General features: G+C 39.2%; 1 protein-coding gene across 1 annotated transcript; it reads right to left on the bottom strand.

Moving 5' to 3' along the window:
- Positions 1-21: 21 nt before the first annotated feature.
- IFNAR1 (interferon alpha and beta receptor subunit 1) lies at positions 22-22,371 on the bottom strand. Its single transcript, XM_055801560.1, has 11 exons — positions 22,071-22,371; positions 14,326-14,446; positions 12,737-12,930; positions 11,941-12,098; positions 10,641-10,788; positions 9,604-9,718; positions 8,566-8,768; positions 7,205-7,359; positions 6,197-6,350; positions 3,035-3,189; positions 22-1,653 (listed from the first exon to the last, which is right to left on the bottom strand). Exons 1-11 carry the CDS (start codon positions 22,288-22,290, stop codon positions 1,426-1,428), a joined length of 1,851 nt encoding a protein of 616 aa, XP_055657535.1. The 5' UTR covers positions 22,291-22,371; the 3' UTR covers positions 22-1,425.
- Positions 22,372-26,522: the final 4,151 nt, after the last annotated feature.

The following is a 26,522-nucleotide window of genomic DNA, read 5'->3' on the forward strand; positions in this document are numbered from 1 at the left end:
TATATGGAACCAAGAAAGGTATAAAGAAGTAAATGTGCAAAATTTATTATGTTCTTCAATGTTCTTCAATGAACACAGGAGCATAACATTTGTAAAATCAGATCACATCTTCAAAATTAAAAAAATTATATATAAACAATAGTTGCTTGTTACAATAAACAACAGCCCACATGAAGCTCGAAGCCATTCATAAAAAAATAAGCTACTTAAAAAATTCCTTCAGAAGAAAGTGGCATGCAAATTGAAACAGCATTGCAGCGTATCCTTATAATTTGTACAAAGAAAAGTCTGTTGACAAAACGAGACTACGGTGAAAAAGCTTTGAATGACAAGCATCCTCACCAGTCTGTTAAAAGCCATTTTATAAATTCAACTTGGATCCTTCTAATTACAGAAATAAGTTTCTTCCTTGTTCAAAGAGTCACATTTCTAATTGAATTGTATTTGGAAGTAAGTACTTTGCAATTCTAGTTATGTAGCCATGGGGCGCGGGGTGGGGCAGGGAATATAATCAATAACAAGCCTCTTAACACACCTTGTCATTTCAGGTAACAGTATTCTTTAGTTTCTTCTTGGTGTACATCTGGGTTGGATATTTGTTGGGTTTTTTTAACCCTAAAACCAGCACAAAACAATTTGCCCCACCCTCTATTTACAAAGAACTTCCACTATGAATTTTTTCTTCATAGTAAAGTGAAACAAAGCTCCTTCCTGCCTGTTTTCCTCCCCATACTTGCCCAGATTACTGTGTGCTGTGGGAGAAAAGCACTCTGATGCAGGGACACAGATACATGAACAAGCAAGAGAGCACTGGGAGCATCCTGCAGCCATGGCCACAAGGAATTCTACAAGAAGGCTCAGAAAAGCCATCTCACTGAGGCTACTGTTCATTTCTTTGCATCTTTTGCTCTGGAATTGCTAAGCCAAAAAGCACCTCCCCCAAGGGGGCTGGAAGAGAATGTCAGAAGAGTTCTTAAAATTGTATCCAGCATCAACTTCCTTCTGCCTGTGTAAACACTGTAAGATCCAATCCTGGAACGTAAGGCTTCTGTCACAGTACATACTGGCATTCAAAATAAACCTCTAGGACAGTGAGAAATTCTTGTGGAACAGAGTAGGTTTTTGCTGAGGTTACCAGGTTTCAGTATATAAAGTGTACAGATCTGCTCCTCTTTATGTAGATGGCATTCTTTTTATCATATGATGAAAAGTCAGTCAAAGTGGCACAAAAAGAGTCAACTGCATTTTAACTCCAGTCAGTTTGCAGCAGAGAGGGTGTGTAAGTTTCCACTAAAAGTGCAGATTTGGAAACCTGGAGACAAAGATCCCAAAGTCACACTGTCTTCCTTAGGCTGCAACTTTCATAAAAAAAAAGTTTTAAGTGTTTATTACTCTGTCAGTCCCATATGTTAATTTTCTTAGGAGTTATGCTATTTCCTTTTCTAGCATTTCTTCTGATGCTTTGCTCCCTGAAGTATCATCATCGTTAGAATAATTCCCTGAATCTCGACTGCTCTGTTTAGAATGCTTGTATTCTGTAAAATCAGCTTGATTTACTTCTTCTGTGATGATAGTCTCAATTATAGAACAATTTTCTATTGGTTCTTCTGCAGTTGACAGATAAGGACAGTTCAATTGCTGCCTGCCAAAACCCTGCAAGGAGAAGCAGGAAAGAAAAAAAAAAAAGATGAACATCCATATGTAATAACTAAACAATCAATCTGCTTAACACCACAGCTGTACAAGTACGGTTTACCATATTCAGTAATATAACGAGATTTTCTACCTATAATATGCCATTTGTTGCCTGAAGTTCACAAACTCAAAGATGAAGCTTAGTTGCATCAATGCAATTGAACACTAAAGAATGAATCTAACATTAATCTTCACTCTTCATATGCTCATAGTTGTCTACCTTCTATAGAATTGCAATATTTCATTGATTAGTTCTTGTGTGGCCTTGTAAGGCTATAAAGGAAAATTCTAATTTTGAACCTTTCACAGATCATGTGGTAGCACAGGAATGACAGGTGTGCGTTTGCAAAGTCTACAAATCATTATCAGTTATAAAGCACCAAACCTTATTACAGCTCCCAACAGTGCACTGCTGTCTACCCCACATACTTTAAATCTGTTTTCTGAAGTGGTCATTACATTAAATCCATCATGAAAAGTTCTAGATATGCATTACATTAATTATGTTACCAGTATTCTACTGAACAAATGAGCTGAAATGCTGCCTTACAAGTAAATTAAATTCAGATTAGCCACTGTAAACAGAGACTGTTTTTAAATTACAACTTTATTCAGAAAGTTTTGTATACTACATATCCTAGGAGCTTCAGTGAGAAGACGACACGTTAGGAGGGCCATACACAGCTCAACATCAAATGTTCTGAGACACACAGAAGAAAGCACAGTGAAAAGCAGTTATTGCTACATTTCAAAATATACCTACACTTAACGTGTTGCCCTGGTCATTCCAGAACAGGATCCCTACCAAGTACTACCTGTGCCAAGCTGAGCTGGAAACTGGACAATATCTGCCTTTTTAAAGACCATCCAGGAGATGGTAGAAGCATTTTCTGCCTGCTGCACTAAAATTTCCTCTGAAAACTGGGTTTGCATTTTTGTATCCTCCAAGTTTTAAAGGACAGCAAAAAGCTTGGAGCATGATCTTCCAGACAACGCTATCAGAAAACATTTCTGGTCTCACATAGCAGGCCAAAAGTACATTATCACATTGGGTATACATGCACACTCTCCAGAATGAAGAATCATTAACAACACTTTAGCACAGATAGAAATAAAAACCATGAAAGTTAAAGTATTTGTCAACTACAGAATTATAGACATTGGTTCTATACCTGTTTAGCCCATAGTAATTCCTGCACTTTGTTAAAACCTATACAACTAATCTTGGTATACCCATAAGACCACAGGGTAACAGATAACCAAAATTATTATGATAAAGTGTTCAATTTTTCTAAAAATACATCTGCTTAATGAACAAGAAAAATATGTCTCATCTTACCTCTATGTTCAAAGGAGGCTGGCATGATGGAAATAACACATATTTTATTTTATTGTAGACTTGATACAGGGCAAAAACAAGTGGTGTAGCCACAAACAAGACAACAATCAGGGCAGCTACAAATGTTGCCAAAATGATCAGAGGTAAAACTTTATCTAAAAAAGCAAATAAAACAGATTCAGTCTAGGCATTCATAAACTACAAAGATTAAAGAACAGATTATCTCCAAATCTGCTACAGTATTTATCATAAAATTTCACATTTCTGCAGTACCTAGCCATGACAACCATTGGAAAAATGGTGACATTCCAGTATCTTTGATAAAAACACAGCACAAAATATTTATCCAATACAAGAACACCGACATTTGCAGACAGGATCAGACAAGATCCAGTTATTCCCAGTTACACATTACTATTTGACAGCAGGACAAAAAGGCTGCACATAGACAGCTACCACAAAGCACCTGACGCACGTAAGTCTATTGTGCTGTTGCTTGTATACATATACCCTCGTGTGTTTAGACCACAAGGAACATAATATATAATTGATAGAGCTCTCCTTTGAAAAGGCAGAGATACAGGAGTAAGAATTCCCATGGAGTAAGAATAGGCAATTTCTACAATGAAGTGGGTCCATGGTTATTTAACCAGGAAATGATTAGAGTGCCTAGACTTGCAGGGTCTTCAGAGGCCCAAAAATATCCAAATGGTTTCTTGGACAGGTGCAGAGCTCCAGCTGTAAGCTTCAGATGAGTTCAACATAGCCAACAGAGAAAAAGCGAGCTCGCTCTTCTTCCAGTAAGCATCTGTTTCAGTAAGCATCTGTTTCTTTCAGATGCTTACCTAAGAAGAAATCAATCCTACAGCTATTCCAGTTATTTTCTACACTAGTAGTCTAGACACTAGCTCTTCACAAGATTTTATTTTGTCAGTATAGAAAGGAGAGATGAATTTCACTTCAATGCTCAAACATGGTGTCATCAACCTGATGACATCAAGCTGAGCGGTGCAGTTGATTAGCTTGAGGGAAGCGACACCATCCAGAGGGACACTGGCAGGCTTAAGAAGTGGGCCCCTACGCAAACCTCATGAAGCTCAACAAGGCCAAGTGCAAGGTCCTGGGTTGGGGGATGAAAATACTGAGAACAGTCCCACTGAGAAGGACTTGGAGATACTGGTGAATGAAAAATTGGACAAGAGCTGGCAATGTGTCCTTGCAGCCCGGAAAGCCAACTGTATCCTCGGCTGCATCAAAAGAAGTGGCCAGCAGGTGGAAGGAGGTGATTCTTCCCCTCTAACCCTCTCATGAGAGCCCACCTGGCATGCTGTGTCCAGTTCTGGGGCCTCCCGCACAAGACAGACATGCACCTGTTACAGCAGGTACAGGAGGGCCACAAAAAAGGTCAGAGGGTTGGAACACCTCTCCTAGGAAGAAAGGCTAAGATAGTTGGCGTTGTTCAGCCTGGAAAAGAGAAACCTCTGAGGAGACCTTATCACAGCCTTTCAATATTTAAGAGGGGCTTAAAAGACAGACAGAGACACTTTATACCAAAGCCTGTAGTGATAGGACAAGGGGTAATGGTTTTAAATTGAAAGAGGGGAGGTTTAAATTGGACATAAGGAAGAAATCCTTCACTGTGAGGGTGGTGAGGCACTGGCACAGGTTCCCCAGAGAAGCTGTGGATGCCCCATCCCTGGCAGTGTCCAAGGCCAGGCTGGATGGGGCTTTGAGCAACCTGGTCTGGTGGCAGGTGTCCCCTGCCCATGGCAGCGGGGTTGGGCTAGACATCTTCGAAGGTTCCTTCCAGCCCAAACCACTATGAGTCTATGGTCCTGCATTCCTGTATTGAAAACCTTTTAACAGGTTAGGCTCGGTTCCAGGACTTAAGGCTGGGACATTGTGGTAGGAGTTTATAACAGAATCCAGCTTTTGATAGTAAGATATTGTAGTCAAAGAAACCTTTTATCTGTACAGCCACAAACTATTCAGTACTTAAGTTCGAGCCTTGCAAACTTCCTTCTCCCCTCCCCTCTTCTGCTTTACAACATGTTCTCTGGCACTACATCTAACAAATGAACTGAAGGGAGTTTGAACATACTGAAAATAATACATACCAAGAAACATTTTACAAATAATCAAGATGAGACAATCAGGCCTTTTTATGTCTATTTCCAGTTAGTACAAATGATCAAAGAATGAAAGATTTCCACACTGGAATATAAGAACATATGGAAAGTATAGGACATGATCTGTATGACTGTGTCTCTCAGTAGAGAGTCTTGAATGTACTGCTCCATCTTAAATAGACTCATTATAGTAGGAGGATATGGGAAAGACTAATAACTAATTAGCAGAATGGATTAAAGAATTTCTTTTATGAAGGTAAAAAAGTATTTGTTCCTTTCTAGGCCTGATAAAAACTAAGTAGCAAGGATTAATTTATATTGCAGTCCTAAGAGCTTAAGATGTGAGAAAACAGCATTATTATTATTAAATTTTCTAAGCTTTAAGTCAGTTTGGATATTTAGTATTTTTTCCAGTGTTACAACCTGTTATTAGAAGATAATTGGCCAAATTAAATTCAACAGATAACTTGCTCTTATGTTCTGAGTGTAATCCATCTACAAATGTATTCTCATTATGCACAAAAGTGAGCTTTCAGTTATAACAAGTCTAATGATTTCTCTTCTCACACTTCAGCAGGCAATTTCTTAGAAATGCATTTAATTCACAGAAAAATTAAGACTATTTCAAGAATAAAATGTTCTTGAAAAGATAGCATTTAGTGATTTTGCACCCTCCTAAAAATATCTTAGAAGTATTGGGAATTAAGGCTCGCCTATTAACAAGTCATTGTACAGAATAAGTTTTATTCACAGTCATTAGAAATTATCACAAATTAATAACCATAAAGAGAGTTGTGCTGTGGAATAACCAGAATGTAATTTTGATCAGGTCAGAACAGAAGCAGTTTCAGTTTAGCTATAGGAGAGAACACAGAGCCAATGCAGATCTCTGCCCAACTAGGTGCTAACTCTGTGAGGCCATCAAGTCATGCTGCAAATAATTTTTTTTTTTTTGCTAGTGAGACCTGCAAAGGCCTATGAAGTGTTAACAATTTTGTTTCCAGAGGTGTAACAGTTCTCAAGCTCATCCTACCTCCAGGTGTTTTGATGCATTCCTCTTTGCTGTAAGGACTGCTTTTGTTGTAGACTTTTGAGAATGCTTGTACTTTTACGCAGTACCAAGTCAAGGGTGTTAGATCAGAGACTGTCCCTATTGTCTGTTTTATCTCTTTCATTTTGATTTCCTCCTGAAAAAGGAAAATTTGCAAGAATAAGATGCACATAAATAGCACAAGATTCACTCAGATTAGAATTTTGGCCTCTGCTGAAGAACCCTGTAAAAAGTTAGACATCATTTTGCACTTGGATTAAGTAAAAGAAATCAAACAACTCTTTCCTAAACAAACACATTCAGAAAACACCACAAGAACCAACTGCTTTCACTATACTGAAATTTTACAGTTCAAAGCTGTGTGCAAAATTAAATATCTTCCTGTCGCAATTTGTTTTCTTCTTTTCCTCCACACATTTACACACACACATTTATCAATTACTTTAAAATATTTTACTATAAGCAGCATTTAAAGAATATCCATCTAAAGAAAGATCCATTATAACAGTAGCTAAAAGCATGCATGACTTCATTGTTTTATGATACATATAACTATAAAACTGCAAATACAGAAAGAAAAGAATTTGAGGAGCCAGAAGCTACATTAAGACAGTGCACAGAGTCATACCCTAAGAAAGACCGCATCGCAAGAACCCTACAACTTCTATTCAGCAGTGAGCCATTTAGCAGCTTGTACAAAACTCAGTGCAATTCTGCAAATCATTACGTATAGACACATCAATGGAAAAAGATCAAAATCTCAGTTTTTTGGCAAAAGTCATCTTGACCAAATTTTTGAAAAAGTCTTTCAGGAAAAAAAAAAACCCCACCAAAAAACCCCACTGAAACCCAAAACCCGAACCAAATTGACTGCATGCTTGATATACCATATATGTGCCTCTCTTGAAAATCAGCTTCTTGAGGAGAACTCAAACCCAGTATTTAATTATTAATTTTATATACTGTTTTAAGTATTTAACTAGTTCATACCTCATTATCTGATGAATTCTTCCAATACAGAATCCGGTAAGACAACTCATAACGGTCCCTCATGACTTCACACTCAGGTCCTCCTGGAGGAGAAATCTGGATATGGAGCAAAACATCACTGATGTCCACCTCTACACCAGGAGGGCCAATCTCATCTAAAGACATTTCAAAAGAGAAGTTAGAAATAAGACTGAAAGAATACAAATAAAACCACTACATAAAATACTGTAACTTAAATCTATGACAATTTTTAAGAAATACATACTTAAAAGCCTTACTTAACTAAGAGCTTTACTTAGAATCTTGAGTTCTGAGAAATGTTTCAATTATTTTCTCTTTCCACATTCATATGCTTCTGCAAGTTTCAGTGGCATGGAATACACAGATGGGGAGATTAACTGTGCAAGTCAAACTACTAAACACTTCTTAACCACATCAGGATACGGTCCCTCTTTTTCACATATACCCTCTTTCAGTGTTGCAGCAGAGTTGAAGAGTAAGAAACATTACAGTTTGTGTTTTCTTTTGTTGGATTATTTACCTAGGTCACCGATATCTTATTAAAGAATTATCTAATTACCAAGAGCTCGGACAAGGGAAAGCTGACATATAGAATAGCTATGGATTCCATCTTCAATATGGAAGGTAATGGAATATAACACTACATATTAGATAAACACTTCTTGATGTTTATGATTGATAACCTCTTTGAAGTCAAACATTTTAATAAAGTCACATTTCTCACAAAAACAAAAGAACACAACAAAGAAAATTACTATAATTTCACTCTGGAGAGCATTACATGTTTTTGGCTTAGATGTCACTATCATTTAAGACTGCTTTTTTGTGAAGCTCTTCAGGGTTGTACATGAATGTAATACTGCTTCAGCATAAAATTCAGGGGTGCACTGTGCAGAGGTAGAGAGGAGGAGGTGAGAGTAGATGCACAAGAAAATAGAGGCAGTGAATTCCAAAACTGTTTGACTTTGGCATCCTTTTTCTGATGTATCAAAAAGCGCTCCCTGCCAATGGCAGAAGTCAGACTAGGGCTATTTCTAGTACAATCTCACACAGTGATTAATGTAGTATACAGGGAGATTATAAAATGCCATATAATGCTTCGTGAATTAATTTTGTAAAGCAAATTATATGATTCTAAATATAGTGAAATACTGGCTGTGCTGAATAGAGAAAACTATGGAAAAATTCCTGCTTAACTTGTTGAGACCAGGATTCCCAACGGTTTCTGTAGGGGAATGACGTATTCCACTTCATTAATCTAGCAAGTTTCTTTTTGCAAATAATAGCATTAGGTACAAGTTTGTTGAAAAGTGAAAGTTTAAGAAAACACGTTTGCTTACTTGTTATCAGAGGATCTACTTTCACTTCATTAGACAAACATGATTTATTATATTCACTCATGGCCTGCACACGGAGATAATAAAATCCAAAAGTAGTAGCAATGATAGAGGAGAAATTGCATTGTGTATTGGTGATGTTTTCACATCCAGGTACATTGAGCCATTTCATTGAGTAATCATCATCAAGTTTCTTTAGATACCCACTGCAAGAGATTTTAACAGGTTTTGATGTGAGGTCCTTGAACTCTAAAAAAACCCACAACATGTTCACTTGTGCTACATAGGCTTTTTTTTTATTTTTGGAAGAATGGGCCTCATGGAAATCTCATATTTCAAATACTATTTTTTCATGTATAACTGAAACAATGGAGTTAAACTGGATTATGAAATACAAATTAGTGCTTTAGTCAAGCCTCAATAGAAACATTGTATGTCTGTTTTAAAGTTTTTAAAATCCAAATTAAGTTTTTTCATACAGTCCTATTAAGTCAATTATTTTTCTGTTATGCCAAAGAAATTCCAAAGAATGCTAGAGGTACTTCTCCTCTTCATTTACATGCTGGCCACAATATTTGTGCAACAACTAGATACTAAAATACAGGTTTATAGACATGATGGGGGTTTTTCCCCCCATGTTGGGATCTGATCAGAAATAATCAAATATGTTGACAACTGATACCTTGAACACTTGTAATTTTGCTCACTTCTGGTAATCTTTTTTCATATTTGTAAAGATATGAAGCAATGCAAACATATATTTTAAAAATATTCCTTAGCATATATCTAGTAGTCCATTTCATAATGTATTTAATACTCTTAAGAAAGAAGCCTAGTACCCTGAAGTTGTAGGATACGATGTTATATGCAATCCTCTTAAAAGCCGTACTGTGTCCAGATGAGGTACCCAGTGTTTCAATTAATACATTAAGCCACTTTTGCCAAGTATTTAACTTCTAGTAACTATTTGCAAAATACAATGGGTGACATTTAGAATGACATAACCTGTTTAAACAGGGATATCAAAAATGTTTAACTCACATGAGATACTGTACATTGTAGGTCACATGTTGTTTATATGTGTTATTCCAATGCAGATGAAATTTCATATTCAAAGCAAGAACTCTCACATTTGTTGCACAGAATAGGTCAGTCACTGCTCAAAATGAAAAGGAAAGGAAACCCACAGTTAGTGAAAAGTTTTTTATTAACTGCGGCAATTTCTCACTGAATGGGCATTTCTCATGTAAATGGTCATGGTACATTTTCAGTAGTTAAAAAATTGTCTGTTTTCATTATAAAGACGGCAAATCAAAGTGTGATATATGCAGCATATTAAGCCTTTAATAAAAAAATAAAATCAATTCAGAAAAATTAAATACAGAAATGTTGCAATTATTACTGAACCAGTTTATTTCTACTAACGCAATGAGAACAACTGCATTAAAAACACATGCCTAAAAATAAAGTAATTTTGATGTACCATCTGTTCAGTTCAATGTTTTACTTTCTATAATCCCACGCTGTTATTTTTTTCCTGAAATAAACATTTTAAAATACTTAAACTGACACCTGAAGAGCACACAAAAGAATTTAGTTAGACATGCAGCACAAGCCACTGGCAAATTGCCACCAAGCCATTCTTCAGAATCTATGACAATAAACTCCCCAAGGCTTACATAACACCAGTATTTTTTTAAGCTTAGCTCAACTTTATATGCATTCATTTAGTGCCAAGTATACAAAAGCCTTTTGTACATATCCCTTTCCTCCTCAAAGTCACAAATTCAAAAATATCCAAGTTTTCCAAAATACGGAGTAGCTTTTGCAATCCAAATTAACTGACAGAATTTGCCTCAGAGCAAAAAAACTTTTTGTACTATTAAAGCTCTAATACTGCCAAGTGACATTTTATATTGATTTAAAATAGAAAATGTACTTAACTGTCAAGATTGCCGTTATACCAAAGAAAGTAGGAACTTCGCACTTCTGCCTATTTCTACTGCTTTAGAACAATTTACTTCCTCAAGTTTAAACTGTTGGGAATAATTTTAAAATAAAACTATTTTACTTTGTACCTTTACGAGTAGTTTTTACACAATGAACAGGACTGAATAAGCCTTCTTTTGAGTCCAAAGGAAGAGTTGCTTGAACTTTCAAACAGTAGGTAGTGTCTGGTGCAAGATCATCAATTACGTGATTAGGAAAAATTGTTTGACTTCTGAACTGTAAAACAATTGCAAGCAGCATATGAAGATAACTTCTTCTCGATGAGCTAATTTTTTTTTTAAACTATCTTTTTTCTTCCACAGGTTTCAGCCTATTTGTATAATATGCCATAAAAAATACTAAAATAGGGAATGAAGGAAAATATACAAGCTGCCTAAGTGCTAAAGTGAACTTTCAAACTTAGCCACGTGATTGAGAGGAAGGAACTTGTCATGCTCCTTTAACACATGAAAGCGGGGAGATATTGCAGCACTGCTCTATGTGATCCATAAGTCACCACACAATTGTTCAGGGACGTATTTGGAAAAGAAACCATACACTTCCCTCCCTCGACTGAACAAGGGAACACTCTCCCCCCTCCCCCTCCTGCTACCTCTCTGCTTTTGGTTTACTAGACTTTTCAGTGACTGACATTTGTACACAGCTTGTCCTTAACTTAAAGCTCTTTTTTCTCCTTTGATGTGTAACGATTATGACTCAGTCTTCCAGATGAACATGGATCTCTCTTCAACTTGTACCCTAATCTAGTTGGCACCCATTTCTCTAAAAGGATATAAAAATAAAGACTGTTTCTACCTTGGTCTTTACAGAATAGCTGTACCTGCTGTGCAAGACACACATTATAGCTTGGAAACTAGTTCATTATTACAAGACCTCAAAGAATCCCTAGAAAACCCACAACCTACAGTGGAAACCCAAAGAACTTAATGACACAGAACAGTGCCCTGACAGCTGTAGTCAAGCTAAGGTCTTATTCTCAGCAACATCAAGTTAGCCTCTTACCGCTCCCTCCCCTATATCTATGCCTTCTTGCAAATGCTGCGTCAAACAACATTCCCTCCCTGTTCCTGATGGCTGAGGGCAGCTCCTGCTCCAACACAACTGAGAGAATTTCATCTTTTTCCTCATGCATTGGAAAGTGGCTCCAGCATTTAACAGAAAAGACAAACTCTTAACACAAAGTATCTAATACAATCCTCTAGTAAAAACAACCCCCAAAAAAATCACCCCTTCTCTACTTTTAAACTGTGTAGCAACAGTTAAGACAGAGTTACATAATTAAACAATCCCATTTTACAGCACAAAGCAGTTAAAGCACATCTCTGACAGTTATGTTAAGGTTAAAAAGTAAAAAAAAAGTGATCATACCTCTGCATTTGACGAATTTTCCCAGATAACTAGATTGTATTTAAAACTTAGATGAGCTATCCACATTTTTCGGACCCGATTTGCTTCTGGAGGAGAAACCTTAATTTTTATGACCCCATTTGTGGACTGCAACTCTACTCCTGGGGGACCAATCTGAGCTGCAAATATTAAAAGAAAAAAGTCAAACATGACTATTTAAAGACAAAAATATCAAGGGAGCAGTTAATAAACACACAGTAACTGCCTACAGGTTCTTGGGTTAGATTTCTATTATACACTGCCTGAGGTACATGAAAACTAACAACCACTATTACCTGGTTCTAAAAGCAGTAGAGTTAAAATGCAGTATTACTAGTGAATGTTTTCCTGAATCCACAGTGAAAAAAAATCAGTTATTCTAAAACATGCAAGGCAAGAAACCTAGCTCAATCAAATGAACCCAACATTGAGGGAAGGCTTCAGTACCATACCAGATACTGTAACTACTGAAAAGTCACAAGGTCAGAAAAAAACTCGCAGAAAAGTCCACCATCAAAAAGGACTTTTCTGAAATACAGAAAAATATAGAGTGACAGAAAATTCTGTCAGAAAAACAACATCACTTAGAGTACTTTCCCCTTTCGAGAAAGGAGAGAATCCTAACATCCCTTAGCCTGCAAATACCTTACCTTATATTAAGGCTGAAAAAAACCACTAGCTTATGTTATGAGCAATGAAAACAACAAGCATTTTTTCCAAAATAGTGTGCTGAAGGACATTTAACTTGAAGTGTTAACAGTACATATGGAGCTCATACCTATAAAATATGGAATCATTTCAAAAGTGCTAGACCATGGAGACACTTCTTCCCTTCTTTCAGCTCTTACACGCACGTGATGCGTCTCATAGTATTTGGTTATTGCTGAGGAACAGTCACATTCCATGCGAGTAACATTTTGGCACCCAGGCAACTCCTTCCATTCTGTTCCATTCCCATCAAAATCTTCAAACCTGTAAGAAAGAAAACGCCACAAGAATAAAATCAATATACAATCTAAAGTCTTGAGATTCTTTCCTAATAAGTGTCACACCATTTAATGCCGTTTTATCACCAGCACCAGTGTAATCAGTGTTATCTACTTTGTTACCCTAGAATTGGTACCACCATGTAACTCATTAATCTATTAATTTGTTAGTTTAGCCTTATTACCAAAGGTTAACTATTGGTCTACAAAGCCTGATACCAGTTTGCTTTAGTCACCATGTAAACACAGAGTGTCAGAAAACAGCATTAAAGAACTATTAAAATCCAGACTTATATCCTTAGTACACGATCGTAGTCTGGCAATGATTTATTTTATAATTCATTGGCAAGAAGTGCTTAGAAGAGCATAAGAGTGGCACCTCCCCACCCCACCCCCCAGTTCTAACATTAGCAAGGAACGTAGATTAGTGGAAAAACACAAAAGAGAAAAGTTCAGCAATAACTGTTGGCATAATTAGCTTTACAGAAGCTATTTTTCTTGTGAATTAACAGTCATCCATACCTTACTTAAGAGACATTTCATATAGAGTTTAAAAGTGTCCTGACCAAAAAAAGAAGCACAGACTTGAAGTGGTAACTGTTTATCCTCAACTCCCATCTTATCGTTCAGACCAGTATTACATTTTAAAAATAAAACTATTTTCAAAGCAGCTGTTTCTCAACTACACATTGAAGAAGGTAAGTTTTTTTCTTAAATCCAAAATTATACACTAGGAAATCTTAAAATCAAGAACTAAGTGATTTTTATCTTAGAAGTGTTTTTTAATATTTACTTGTCAGGAAAGTGCCACAAAATACCAAACGTATATGTATGCATAAGTACTGGTATATAAAACAATTGAAGAAAACCAAGCAAACATTTAAGAACAAGAATTAAATAGTTTCAACTGGCAATTAAAAATCTGCAGGTAAGAAAACTGGATTCATTATGGACAAATTATTCAAAAGCCACACTGAAAATTCTCTCAATTTCTCTGTGTGTGGGGCCACAATGTAGCTTCATTAAAAAAAACCAAAACAGTAAATAAATCTAAATACTATATTTCTCAGTGTACCAGTTAATCTTCTCAAAGAGCTGCTCTAGTATTAAGCATTACTACCAGGCATGTTCTGTATTTATAACATGTCGCTATCAGTGAACAATCTAATTTTATACATATGAATTAGACAAACAAATGACAATATGAGGATTCCACTTCATTTCAAGACTTAATCTTCCTAGCCTCTACTTTCTGGATTTCAAAAAATTCTCTAAAATTTTACACGGCAGTATCAAGAAGTACAGTAATCAATCAATCAATATGCTTTTCTACACAAAGAACCGTCAGACATTCCTGGTTCCAAATAAAGTTACTACTTACCACCGGTATTCTGCTGAAAATGTCACACCGGTATCATTCCCAGTGTAGTTCCAACTTAGAGTGAAATTTGTATTTACAATGTAGACCTGAATATCCTGTGGACTCTTCAGATTAGCTTGGCCTACAAGAAAGTAAAATAAAGGTATATAAAGACTGAGATAAAGTATTCATACTTAACAATAACTTATATTTGTTAAAAAACAGGTAGACTTATAGTGAAATGCGATAACAATAAACATCAGCATTGAGAAAACCTCACGCTACTCAAGTGGCATTTCAATATATAGCTCAGGAGCTGTGCATCAGGTTGCTCCTTTGTCTATCTGACTATGCAGCTCTTTGTCCCTAAAGTCTTTCTCCCCACACTCCTTTAAAAAAAAGTATATACAGCTGTAACATTCAAGATCTGTGTTCACTGTCATGCATTCATTATAAGCAGTCTGAATTATTTTAAACCAGTATTTTATTGGTTGGATCCAACATCTGGATCTCAGCTGCAAAATGTTAGGGATTGACCCAAAGCTGACATTTCACAGTTGTGGAACAGATTGAGGACACCAGACTTGTTTTACATCATATGTTACTGCCATAAATTCAATGTAGAACATAAATCCCTTTCAGCAAGGCTTCATCACATAGCAGATCTTGTATCTTGCTCATGGTAATCCCGTGTTTTCTTTTACTCAAAGAACAGTGCATAAAATGACTTACAGAGGGCAAGGACTAAGTCTCAGGACACATATAAGGATGTCCGTAACATCAAGGGAAGGACTAGACCACAAGAAGAGAAGGCTGAACAGGCAGACTGCTAACAGGAGAGAAGAATGCATGCTAGAAACATCTGTGGGATAGCGTTCTCTTCTTTATTTTACACTTTCAAAAATAATTATTAACAAATCCCCAACTGCCTCATAATCACCTTATATTCCACTTCCTAAAGATGACTTCTTCACCATTAATTTTGACATACGTTGAATCCTAGGTGTTCCATCTAATATACGATTCAGGCATAATAGGACAGATGAGAGTAACAATGTGGTGGGAGAAGGAATTACTCTGATAGCTATGAAAATTGAAATTTGTCTAGCTTTTTATAAGGCACATTTTGCTTTGAATTATTTCACACTAGTCTGGCACTGCTTCAAAGCAGTGAGGATAAAATGTTACAACTGGAGCTGAAAGTTAAAGCTTAAACTTACATCTAAGTCCTTCTGCCCGGTATGCTATGCTAGGTACCTTTGACAACCCAGGCTATGTATAATTCAGGCAGTGCATGCCTCTGTCCTCCAAGAATGCACTTTAAACTTCTAACATGTCAGGGGAATAAAATAAAATAATAATAATAAAAAAGTAATCAACACACACACCTCTCTAATTTGGCTTTCTATTTTAACCAGTTGTGTTACATTATTAACCACTTCCCAATGGCTGCAACTCCGAAAAGCATATGTTGGCGATCACAACTGAAATTGCTTTTTGATGTCAGTCTAATATTTGATTATATTGTGAAGAAATCAGAACAAATACATCCTATGTCACCTGAGCAGTCAAAGTCTGTTTGCACATCTCAAAGGTTATCCTAAGTTTGATTTTAAGAGTGGCTCTTCATTGCAAAAACTATTTCATATTTTACACAATGACCAAGCTCTCTTTATAAAAGGAAATGTGTCTGGAAAAGTAATCCACAAAATCCTTTAAGAGAATAGAGTTGAGGTGGTATCCACAGACTACTGACTTTCAGTAATAACTCCTGAAAGCGCACAGATTGAAAACAATATTTGGATAAAACCTCATGGATCCCACCACAGAATTTATTTCCACAATGCATGAATTTGTTACTCTAAGCCAACAGATAAGCCCAGAGAATGCCAAACTACATTAGATCATCAGAAGACAAGAAAGCAAAGGAAATAACTTTTTATCCCCTCCAGATATTTATCCAACACATGGTTACACTTCAGCCGAAAAGCTTATGATAACAAAGGCAGCTATCTCAGATTTTGGCAAATAGAAAATTTGAATATTTATATCCTTCACAAAGAAAATACTTCATGGGAAAACATGATTTTTCACTTTGAGAATGTTTGCATTAAATTTAAGAATCCAAAAGCCTGGAACAAAAAGGTTCCACTAGCTTTTAACTCTGCTATTACCATAGAAAGTACAAACCTGTCAGAGCTGCCTGGAAGAAAAAAAAAAAATTAATTTGAAGAATACCACCACCTATGGTAACTGACAGACTGAAAATTATAATCTTGCTTAGTAAAATTAATTGCCTTATGATGCAGTGGAAGATCATTTAAGTGTTGTGATACAGCACAACACAGTTCTAAAGAAACATCAACAGATTGACATCTTTCATATCTGAAGTGCAGGCTAGTGCTTTTGTCTGGTATTCACCTATTTGCAGACTTTAAAAAAAATATCACTCATACACTCAATCTGTTTAAATATTTATTTGTAAAAGATCTTAAACAGTATAACAGAAAACCTGTTTCAAACCATTTTTGGAATGCAATTCGACTGCTCACATTTGAACAGCTTCCTAAAGAAGACAGAAAGTGAGATACAGTTTCCTCAGATCTCTAACAGTACACATATACCAGGTTTAAAAACCTGCCATGGCAGTACTAAACAGAAGCAGTCTTTACTACAGGAGATTCCCAAGCTAGATTCTTTACCCTGAACAACACAGAACCTTGAAGTAAGCAGTAAGAAGGCAGGATTAGCATAGTATTGGCTGAGAACCACACTGCACCTACAGAGCTCCAACACTACTATATGTTAAGGCTATTATTTTTTGTTTGCCTTGGGTAGAAAATAAAATACTACACTTCCAGAGTATATTTCCCACATTGTAAAGCTTCATTCATGTGATGTTTAAGATAAGGATTTGACAATAACTCCTGTTAGACCTTTTCCATTTGACGTCAGATGGGAAAAGGAAGACTGGAAAGAGAAACAAAATAATTTCAAGATTCATGTTCTAAGGAGATACACCTTCTCTCCAAGTTACAAAAAAATATGCTGACGTAAAATATCCAACTAACTTTTTAAGCTAGGCCAGCTTTTTCTAAAGCTGGTGAATACCACAGCAAATAATCATATCCTCCCTGCGGATACAAACAATGTTGTAAAAACACAGCTCTGGATTCTGGCATTTGGGAGAAGACAGTGTTCCAGTCCTGTAGTAAAAGCACACACAATGAATTAGAAGGGATTTATTCCAGATTAGCTTTGGTTAACGGCCCAAAAGACAACTGTCACAAGTCTCAGATTAGACTGCCTCTTTCTCCGAGAGCTTCCTCATCCAAGTTTGAACAAGGTTGGACTCAGTCTTGACATTTATTCTTTTTTTAATCCTCCTTACAAACTCCTGAAACCAGGCATGAAGGAGCTGTTTTCAGTGGCACATGATAGGCTTTACAGTACAGAGCTTTAATAAACAGAAACGTGCTACTCAGAGGCATCACCCGTAAAATTCAAATCCACTACAGTTACAAGTAACTTGTACCAATTGCTCAGGGAAGACCCTATAGTTTTCAGGGAATTCTCAGGAAGTTGTTCAGTGTCATGTTCAACAACAATGTACAAGTGTGAGAACTTGCAATCAGTGCTCAACAGTAGTCAAAAAGGGGGAAAAGTTAGAAATGGATATGGAATTAAGGGATTAAAAAAGAAAGCTTAATGTCATTATATAAGTTCATTACAGACTTCTCTTAAACACCAAGTGCAGCTCTATAGAGTACCCACTCTCATAAGCAGATAGCAGAACAGAATAAGGTAGAGAAGGGTGACAAGGGCAATCCAAGGTATGGAAGGTATCCTGGAAGGAATCAGGCTGTGATTCTTCAGCCTGGAAAGGGTATCGAGGGCAGGATATGACAGATCTACAAAGACTTAAAAGTGGCATGGCGAATGCAACTGGCAAAAGATGATTTGCTGTGTTCTTAACACCAAGCCAGAAGCATCAGAACAAGCCCCGCTCTTGTGCCAACAAAGTGAAACAAACATGAAACTGTTGCTTCACTGCAGGCTTCGGCTGTGGAATTCCTTCCCCTAGGAGCCTCTGAAGGCTCAACTCTTACCTGGCTTACCAGCTCAGAGTCAGATACAAAGTCTCAATGCTACAGATTGCTGTAACACCACCTTGCCAAGTGCAACCAAACTAACTTTCTTCCTCTTTCTACTCTCCCACCAACCACTGCTGTAGATGAACACTGGACTGGATGGTCTTTCGGCTTCACCTAGTATAAAACCTAACAGGGGGAAAAAAAACCCCAAAAACCCAACCACCTGAAAAAAGCCACAATACTCTTTGTAGATCTCTCTCAAACTTCATTAGGTACTTTCGTCCTTGACCTGGTCAGAAAATCAGATTATTGCTTCAGAAGGATCTCCCAGTTCTGACAGACAACCCTGATACAATTATGCTCTTTCTACTCACTTAATCTCCTGTTGCAGGTAAAAAGAGATATAATCAGAGAACCAACTATACTTTTATACTCTGAGGAAAGTATTTGGTTGACATTTATTATAAGTTAATGATCACCATTTTGCAATTCAACACTTCATAACCACCCATTCATATACTGGAAGCATAGAAACAGCCAGAATAAATCTTGCAAGTTCACCTATATTTCACATTGGAGAAAGCAGGCGGCCTTTTCTATATACATCATCAGATGTTTGTGTAGGGAAGTCCTACAGTTTCTATCACTGCATAATCTATCTTTACAGGCTTCCAATCCCTGAAATATTTTGCTATCCTTACCATCAGAAAGCTTTCTGTAAATCAAAAGCAAGGAACTCCCAAATCAGATCTAGTAGATCCAAGTCTCCTTACAGCAAGGATGCTTGCTTAGTTGTTGTTCATAGTCCATGGAAAAGACTGCAAAACCCAGAGTCCAACCTGTGTCTCCTCTATGCACATTTAGCCCACGTACTTTTTGGCTATGGATATTAAAGCACATTACCCTTTACATCAGATGTATTTGAAAACTATGTTAAACATGACTAACAATGAAAACTGAATGGCAGCAACAATTCTTTCAGTTTTCTTTTTAAGCCATATTTTCTAGCTCTCTGAAGGTCTTTTATTGTCCTCTTTTGTATTCGCTCCAAGTGGCTCAACTTGCTTGAAACAGTCTATTTCAGAACATCGCAGTACTCCAGCTGAGATCAGTAAATGGAAGTCTAGCTTACAAAACACACAACCTAACCTTTTCATTCTCATTAGCACTGCTGTGCCCCAATACTTTTGGGCTTTTCTACAGCGTAGCACTTAAACTTCTACACATAAATTACAAGACATTGTAACATTGTGGTTTTTCCCCCCAGAACTGATATTTAGACTAACCTTTGTCATCTGTTTGCCTAAGTACACAGCCCGGCATTGTGCCCTTTTTTCAATACCACTGTACCTTTTCCTGGAGTATTTCTCCAGTTTGAGGATACTTCCCAATTCTATGTCTGCTTTTGAAAAAAACTGTGAGCTCCTCCCACTTAGTTATATATGGATTTAATAAGATTATAATGTTTTATCACACAGATTATTAGCATGTCCCTACTCTATACATCCTTACTGCTTGAAAGCGAACTGTAAAAAATTTTGATGAGCTGGAAAAAAAATAAAATCATACTTAAACAGTTTAACATAATTTTTTCCAGTATGCTTATGAAGTTAGTATACAATATAGATTCAAAAGCAACACTAAGTCAAAATACATGCTATTGGAGCTCCTCTACCAACACAGGCTATTATTTCAGAATAGCAGATATTCATGTTGCTTTAATGTAACATTTATTCTCAATACTACAGACACACATAGGTGGTCCACCTATCCATCCTTTCACACAGTACTCTTTATTTCCAGTAAGTGCTTTGTGTTTCCTTCCCTAAATTAATTTCTTAAATCCCAACGAACAGTAATCTGGGAACGAAGGAATAAAGTCATCAACATTTAATTACCACAGGAATGTCATGATTTAACTAGAAAACAGATACACAAAGTAGTGTCTAAAAATCAAGACTTCTTCCTGGTTTATTTTACTAATATTAAAAGCCTGACTTTTAAAATCAATTAATGTTTCTTCACTTAAAGCATGATGACACTTTGGTGCTAAGGACAACATTATAAGAGATTCTTTTTATGGAAAGAAGAGATTAAAGACCAGAAAAGCTTTTAGCACAATTGCCTACCTCCCTTCCCCTGTCAAATTTTAATAAACTAAAATAAATACAAACCTGTTCTAATAAATAAACATCACTACTTAATTTACAATATTTTAATTAATATTTTCAATAAATTATGGTTAAAATAATAATGATTATATATCAATAAGAAACAACAAGAGACATTCAACAACAGGAGAAAGTAGTCTTAGCGAATCAGAAATAAACTCTCTCAGGAGACAATGAAGGGGAAATCCTGTGAAGGATACACAATGGCTCACTGCATATTAGATTAAGTATGTGGTAGAAGCAATGGAAACTTTAATTTAACATTTCCATGTAGGAAGGGAGGCCTTTTATATGTGATAAAAAATACCACAAAGCCACAACCAAACACACATCAACAATGACCCAACTGTTACTGGTACTGTGAGCAGAAAGGTGCTCTAGAGAACCAAGAACTCTTACTGCAAGAACTTTTATTACAGGAGCAGTGAAGGGGAACTGCTGGTTTTGACAAGGCAGAAGGTAAGAGGTCACTGCAGCACAGCAATTCTAACTCTATGTGGCATGTTGGTCATTTGTTATAACACCCATAGGTTAATCAAAGGAGCTAACACCTATCACAAGGCATCCAGTTTTGGGATGAAATGCAGGGCTGATGTACCAAGAATTCACCTACAAATCAAACAGCTGAAAGAAAACAAAAAGAAGTGGTCCCAGAGCTGCTTCTCTGCCTGAATCCTACCGTGAATGCAAAGTGTTGCCCCTGAAAACAGCCTCACCTTAGTCTCCTGGGTATGCCCAACCAGAACAACACAATCCTACAGTCAATTCAAGAGTTTAGGTGGCATCAGAAGCAGCGCACGCACACCAGCCCACGGCTGTAATACTTCCATTATCCGAACTAGCTTAGCCCATATACTCTCCGTTGCATGTCACAACGCCCTGTAAATACACAGGCAGGGAATTTACGACTTCTCTGGGCTGCATAATACTTCCCCCTTGCAGAAGGTTTTGCACAATAGTTGTTTCTGGCTGTCTAAGGGTGTAAGAAGAGGCTCATACCACCATCCTGCCAGACAGAAATTCTCACCCTGAAGTTTTACTTTTCTCATTTCCGTATTTACGGTTCGGGCTCCGCCAGGCCAGGCTGTGATGCCTTTCATCCAAATCAACACGATTCGAAGCCCGTTTGCCCCACACCGGCGCTGGAGCCGCTACGCTTCACAGGCAGCGCGCAAGCCCGAAGCGGACGGGACGAAGCCAGACCACCGAGCTGCGAGTAAAGCCCGCGGCACCGGGCCCCGCTTACTCCCGGGACAGTCACCCCGACCCACGGCCCGGGTGCCACCGGTCCCCGCAGCGACACCTACGCGGCCGGCTGCGGGTCCGCGCCGCCCCCCCACCCCCGCACGCCGCGGCACCGGGTAGCCGCGGCAGGACCGAAGCGGGCAGGGCCCGCAGCCGAGCAGCGGCGGCACGAACCCCCAACCCCTGGGGAACGGGCACCGCGGCAGCCCCCAGCCGCCGTCCGGGTGCCGCACCCCGCCCGCTCACCGGGACCTACCTCCGCAGCGCAGGGGCAGCACGGCCAGCAGGCAGGACAGCAGAGCCGCCGGGGCCCCGCGCCCGCCGCCCGCCGCCGCTCCGCCACCCATCCGCCCCGCGGTACCGCCGGCCCCGCAGCGCTGCCGGAAGCCCCGGGCGGCTGCGCATGCGCGGGGCGCCGCCGCGGCGCGCGGCCGGCGGGGGGGCGGGGCCGGCGGGAGCACGAGGCGCTGGCCCATGGCCGCGGCAGGGCGGGAGCCCGCTGGTCTTCGGAGCGGGCGGGGAGCGACGCGCCGCGGGGACCGGCGCCCCTCAGGCGTTTATTCTGCGCTCCGGCAACAGGAGGTGCCGCTTAAGGGGCGGGACGGGACGGGGCGGGGCGGGAGGCTGGGCGCTCCGCGGAAAGCCCCGGCAGGTGGGCGGCTGCCCGCGTCCCCCCCTCCGTCCGTGACCGGCCGTCAGCCCTTGAACCGGCGACCACGCTGTGGCCGCTGCCCCAGGCCCAGTGCAGGCGGCAGAGGGCCGGCATAGCCCCGGCGCGGGATGTCCCCTCGCAGGGCCCCTGTATCTGCTGTCGGGTTAACTGCGGTCCCGCCTGCCCGTAGCAGCCTCCGCCTGGCTGGCTGGGGCCCAGGTAGCGCGAACGGACTGTGTCGCTGCGGCTGGCGGCCCGGTACCGGCAGGGCGGGTGCCCGGTGTTCGGGGCGGGCAGGCCCGGCGGGAGTCTGCCCTGCAGGGCAGGGGTCAGCGGCTGTGCAGCTCTCACACGCTGTCCTCACAGCGCTCGCGTTTCCTCCCTTTGTTCTGCCCTGGCTTTCTGGTCACATACTCCGTGCCAACCGATACATGTCAATAGAGCCTATTCACACAGCTCACATGAAAAAGTGCGCTGTTCAGCTTAATCAAAAAATTAAAAATCGTGAAACCACAAGATGCATTGATTCCTGGAGAAGGATCTTAATTCCTCTCATTCAACAGTTAGGGTGCCTGTCTGTGGAGGGGGAAATCTGTGTTCTGGTGCTGCCTGCCCTGACTCTTGAACGAACGAGTGCTGCAGTGAGTATTGAATGCAAGCCTGCACGCTACAGTCCCTGAAGTGAGCCTTGGACTCAGCTCACTTTTTGCAGGCAGAAGTTCCGGGTTTATGTCTAAAGAGCTCATCTTTTTTTTCTGTTTGTTATTTTTACAAGATCACCCCAGCTGCAGTGGTTGGGAGTGTAGCAATCAGGGTTTACCTTTCACTTCCTACCTCCTCAAAGGAACAATACTCCTAAGTGGTCATAGCAATGTATTCAGAGATGAGGATTTGTAACTGTCATAGGCAAAAGTCTATGCCCTCTACATCCTAGGTGTTACAAACATTACACCTTTTATTGCTTGAGGAGATGACAATCCTTCCAGTCATACTTCTGGATAAAGGTGTTCCTAGCTGCTGTTGATGCCTCTTGTGCTATGAGGTGTTCACACATACTCTCAGCATGTCTGCAGCACCTAGGCTCTCCTGGGACACAGATGAAGATATGCATAACTGGAGCTTTAATTCTTTTGGTCTGAAATTTTTAAGAAATGTTTGAAGATTGCTAAAGGGCAAGATAGAAAAATCAACAAAATTATCTTGCGTTCTGAGTGCAGGGATCCCTCCCACATCTGTGAAGCAGTCAAGTCACGTGTACCATCTAAGATGGAAAAAATTGATCCAGACAGAATATGTCTATGGTTTGCATAATTTTTTTTGTGTGTGATAACCTCTCAGTGATTTCCTTTTCTGAGGTGGTCATCAACAGGTAACCACAATGTCAGTTTTGCTTGTTAAAAGCCAGTACCATTAACTAACTGTGCTCGTGAAATGCAGATGCTGTTGATACCTGTAAATGAATTAGCATTAGCCAACTCAGGGTTGTAAAAGCTGCAAACCTGTCCTATCATAAAGACTGATGATTGAGAAGGGGCTGATAGCATTATAGCGAAGGCTGTGGACAGGAGGTTGTGGATAGCCATGTCCTTTGAAACATACGATGTCTAACATTATCTAGTGTGCTACAGGTGCCTGTACCTAGCACAGTTTCTTTAAAGAAAAAATAGTTCATGGAATGCTTAAACAATCAATGTAATTTTAGTTTCTAGTTTCTATTATTAATTTACTTGGATCAATAATTATGCAATGCAATAAATATGTAATTTAGTGTATTTATTATTAAAAGTGTATTATGTAACAGAACTGAGTGAAGAATGGCTATTAAGTACCCCTTGGTGTGGACTGTCATATCTATCACGATCATCGTGTGACACAGTTAATAGACAATTAGCGAGGAGAAAGCGTGTTGTGATGAAAGTAGCAAAGTGGGACATAATCTGTGAAACAGTCAGCTCCACCACAACTTCCTGTGTGATTTTATGTAAACTGATTCTCTTTAAGATAGAGGCTGTTATTTATCCTTTTCCTGAGGCTGTACAAAAAAGAAGTCAGTATATTAGTACTGCTGAAGTACCTTTGAAATCTCAAACGAGAGGATTTCAAAGCAGCATTCAGCATAGCTGTTGTACTGTCACTGCTCTTTGGTAAATGGAGTGAAATGACAACCTTTTACTAGTTTGTAAATATTAGGAATGCCATTTTCAGGAGATAAGCCTTTCCCATGGCAGTCACATTCCTGTTAGTCTGCTGTGGACAATTTTTTGGTAATTTTCTAGTATTAATCTTGACTGGGGCTCTTCAGGTTGGCAGTCTCCTTGAGAAGGAGCCCAAATGACATACTGTTATGTCCAGTGTTAATGGCTGACACCAAACAGGCCTTCGCTTTGTGCATCACTGATGCTATGCTTCTCCAGCTGAGGAAGACCACCAAGCATCTTATGGAGTCAAATGGAGCCAAGACAGCTAGCTCTTTCCCATGATAAGGTGGGCATTATTGCTTATAAGCAGCAGACTTGTCCCACAAGAGTCGCTCCACACTTTCCCAGGGGTGCTGGATTTGCTGTACCTGTGCAGACCATGTGTGCAACATATGCACACAAGGCTCATTGTTTGCTGGAAGTGTCACATCTTCTGACGCACATGCACTTACAGGAACACTTACACAGACACCTGCGAGAAGCGTGCTGCTTCTGTGCCTGCAGCCTGTTGCTGCAGAGATCTGAGCAACGCTCAAGAAGTGTGAGTAGGAGCAGGCTGCTGCTATCAGAGTGGCTCATGTGGCCTCTCTCAGCTTCCCACACACCTACACGCTCTTGAAACCAAGGTGGGGAGCCCAAGGCTATGGGCTGTGGTGGCAGCACTTGCTACATGATGAGAAGGCGGCTTTGGACAATTGAAGATGTTGGTAGCTGAGAGTATGTGACTGCCAGCTCTTGGCTAGTACAGGCATGAAGTGCTAAAAGCTGAGAGACGTACTTAGTACATGTTTTTTCCATCTTAGTGGAAAAAAACCTGTGCCCTTTAAAGTTAGGAGTTGGCTGCAAGAATTATGCAAAATGTATTCTTGCAAGATACAGGGTATTATGATACTAAAATGCTGACTTTGGTTAAAAACATCTATAAGGCAGAGCTGATCATGGTAAAGTCTGCTCAGCTATGAAAGCCTTGCCAGAAAAAAAACTCCAAAATTCCATTCTGCCCATCAAGAGTGAGCTATTACTGAAATAAGTGATGTGTTGTGGTTGAGCCTGTAGAAGATAAATGCATGGATGTAACATTATACTTAGGAGAATATAGTGTTGCGGGGCATTTCTGACCTTGAGTCAGATTTATGCTATGATAATTTGTTATCTTGTGCTCAGACAGTTTATAGGGAAACATTTTTCTGGCAAGTTATTTATGTAAACCACACTTCACTGTAACCACTTTGTAGTCTAGATCATGAACTACAACTAGCTTACTAGTTTATTACTGGTAGAAATATCTAGTAACCTGCTAAATTTACATTTTATATTCTGGTAAGTTTGAATGCAACTTCCTCACTGATTTTATAGAAGAAACAAACAGAAACTGGTGTTGATAGAATCTTTTAGAAGAGAAGCTCTATCTCAATTACACAGGCAACTAAACAAGGAAAGACAATGTCCACTCCAGTGGCCATCAATGTCAATACTAAAACATATGTGTGATGGAGGAAACTAACCCATGCAGGCCTCAATGAATTTATTTCAGTTGGCTGACAGACAAAGGAGAAATCTTTTGCTTGTTTCTTCTCATGACAGCTCTGGAACAGGATAAAAGAAGCAAATGCAGTGTTTCATCTCATTTGAAAAGCGTAGAAACAAAGGTTCAGGAAGGAAGCACCTTAAGGAGTGCAGTGGTTTATTGTACAGGCCCAAGGGAGGATCCGTTGGATCTACCCCCTCCCTAATGCACACTCGGTTTTAGTTGTTGGGTTTGTAGGTCTGGGGGTGGGGGTGGTTTGTTTTTTTGGTTGTTTTTTGTTTGGTTGGTTGGTTTGGGGTTTTTTGTTGTTTTTTTTTTTTTAATAAGCCA

The sequence above is a fragment of the Falco peregrinus genome, chromosome 4, assembly GCF_023634155.1.
Source record: "Falco peregrinus isolate bFalPer1 chromosome 4, bFalPer1.pri, whole genome shotgun sequence".
NCBI classification, from domain to species: domain Eukaryota; kingdom Metazoa; phylum Chordata; class Aves; order Falconiformes; family Falconidae; genus Falco; species Falco peregrinus.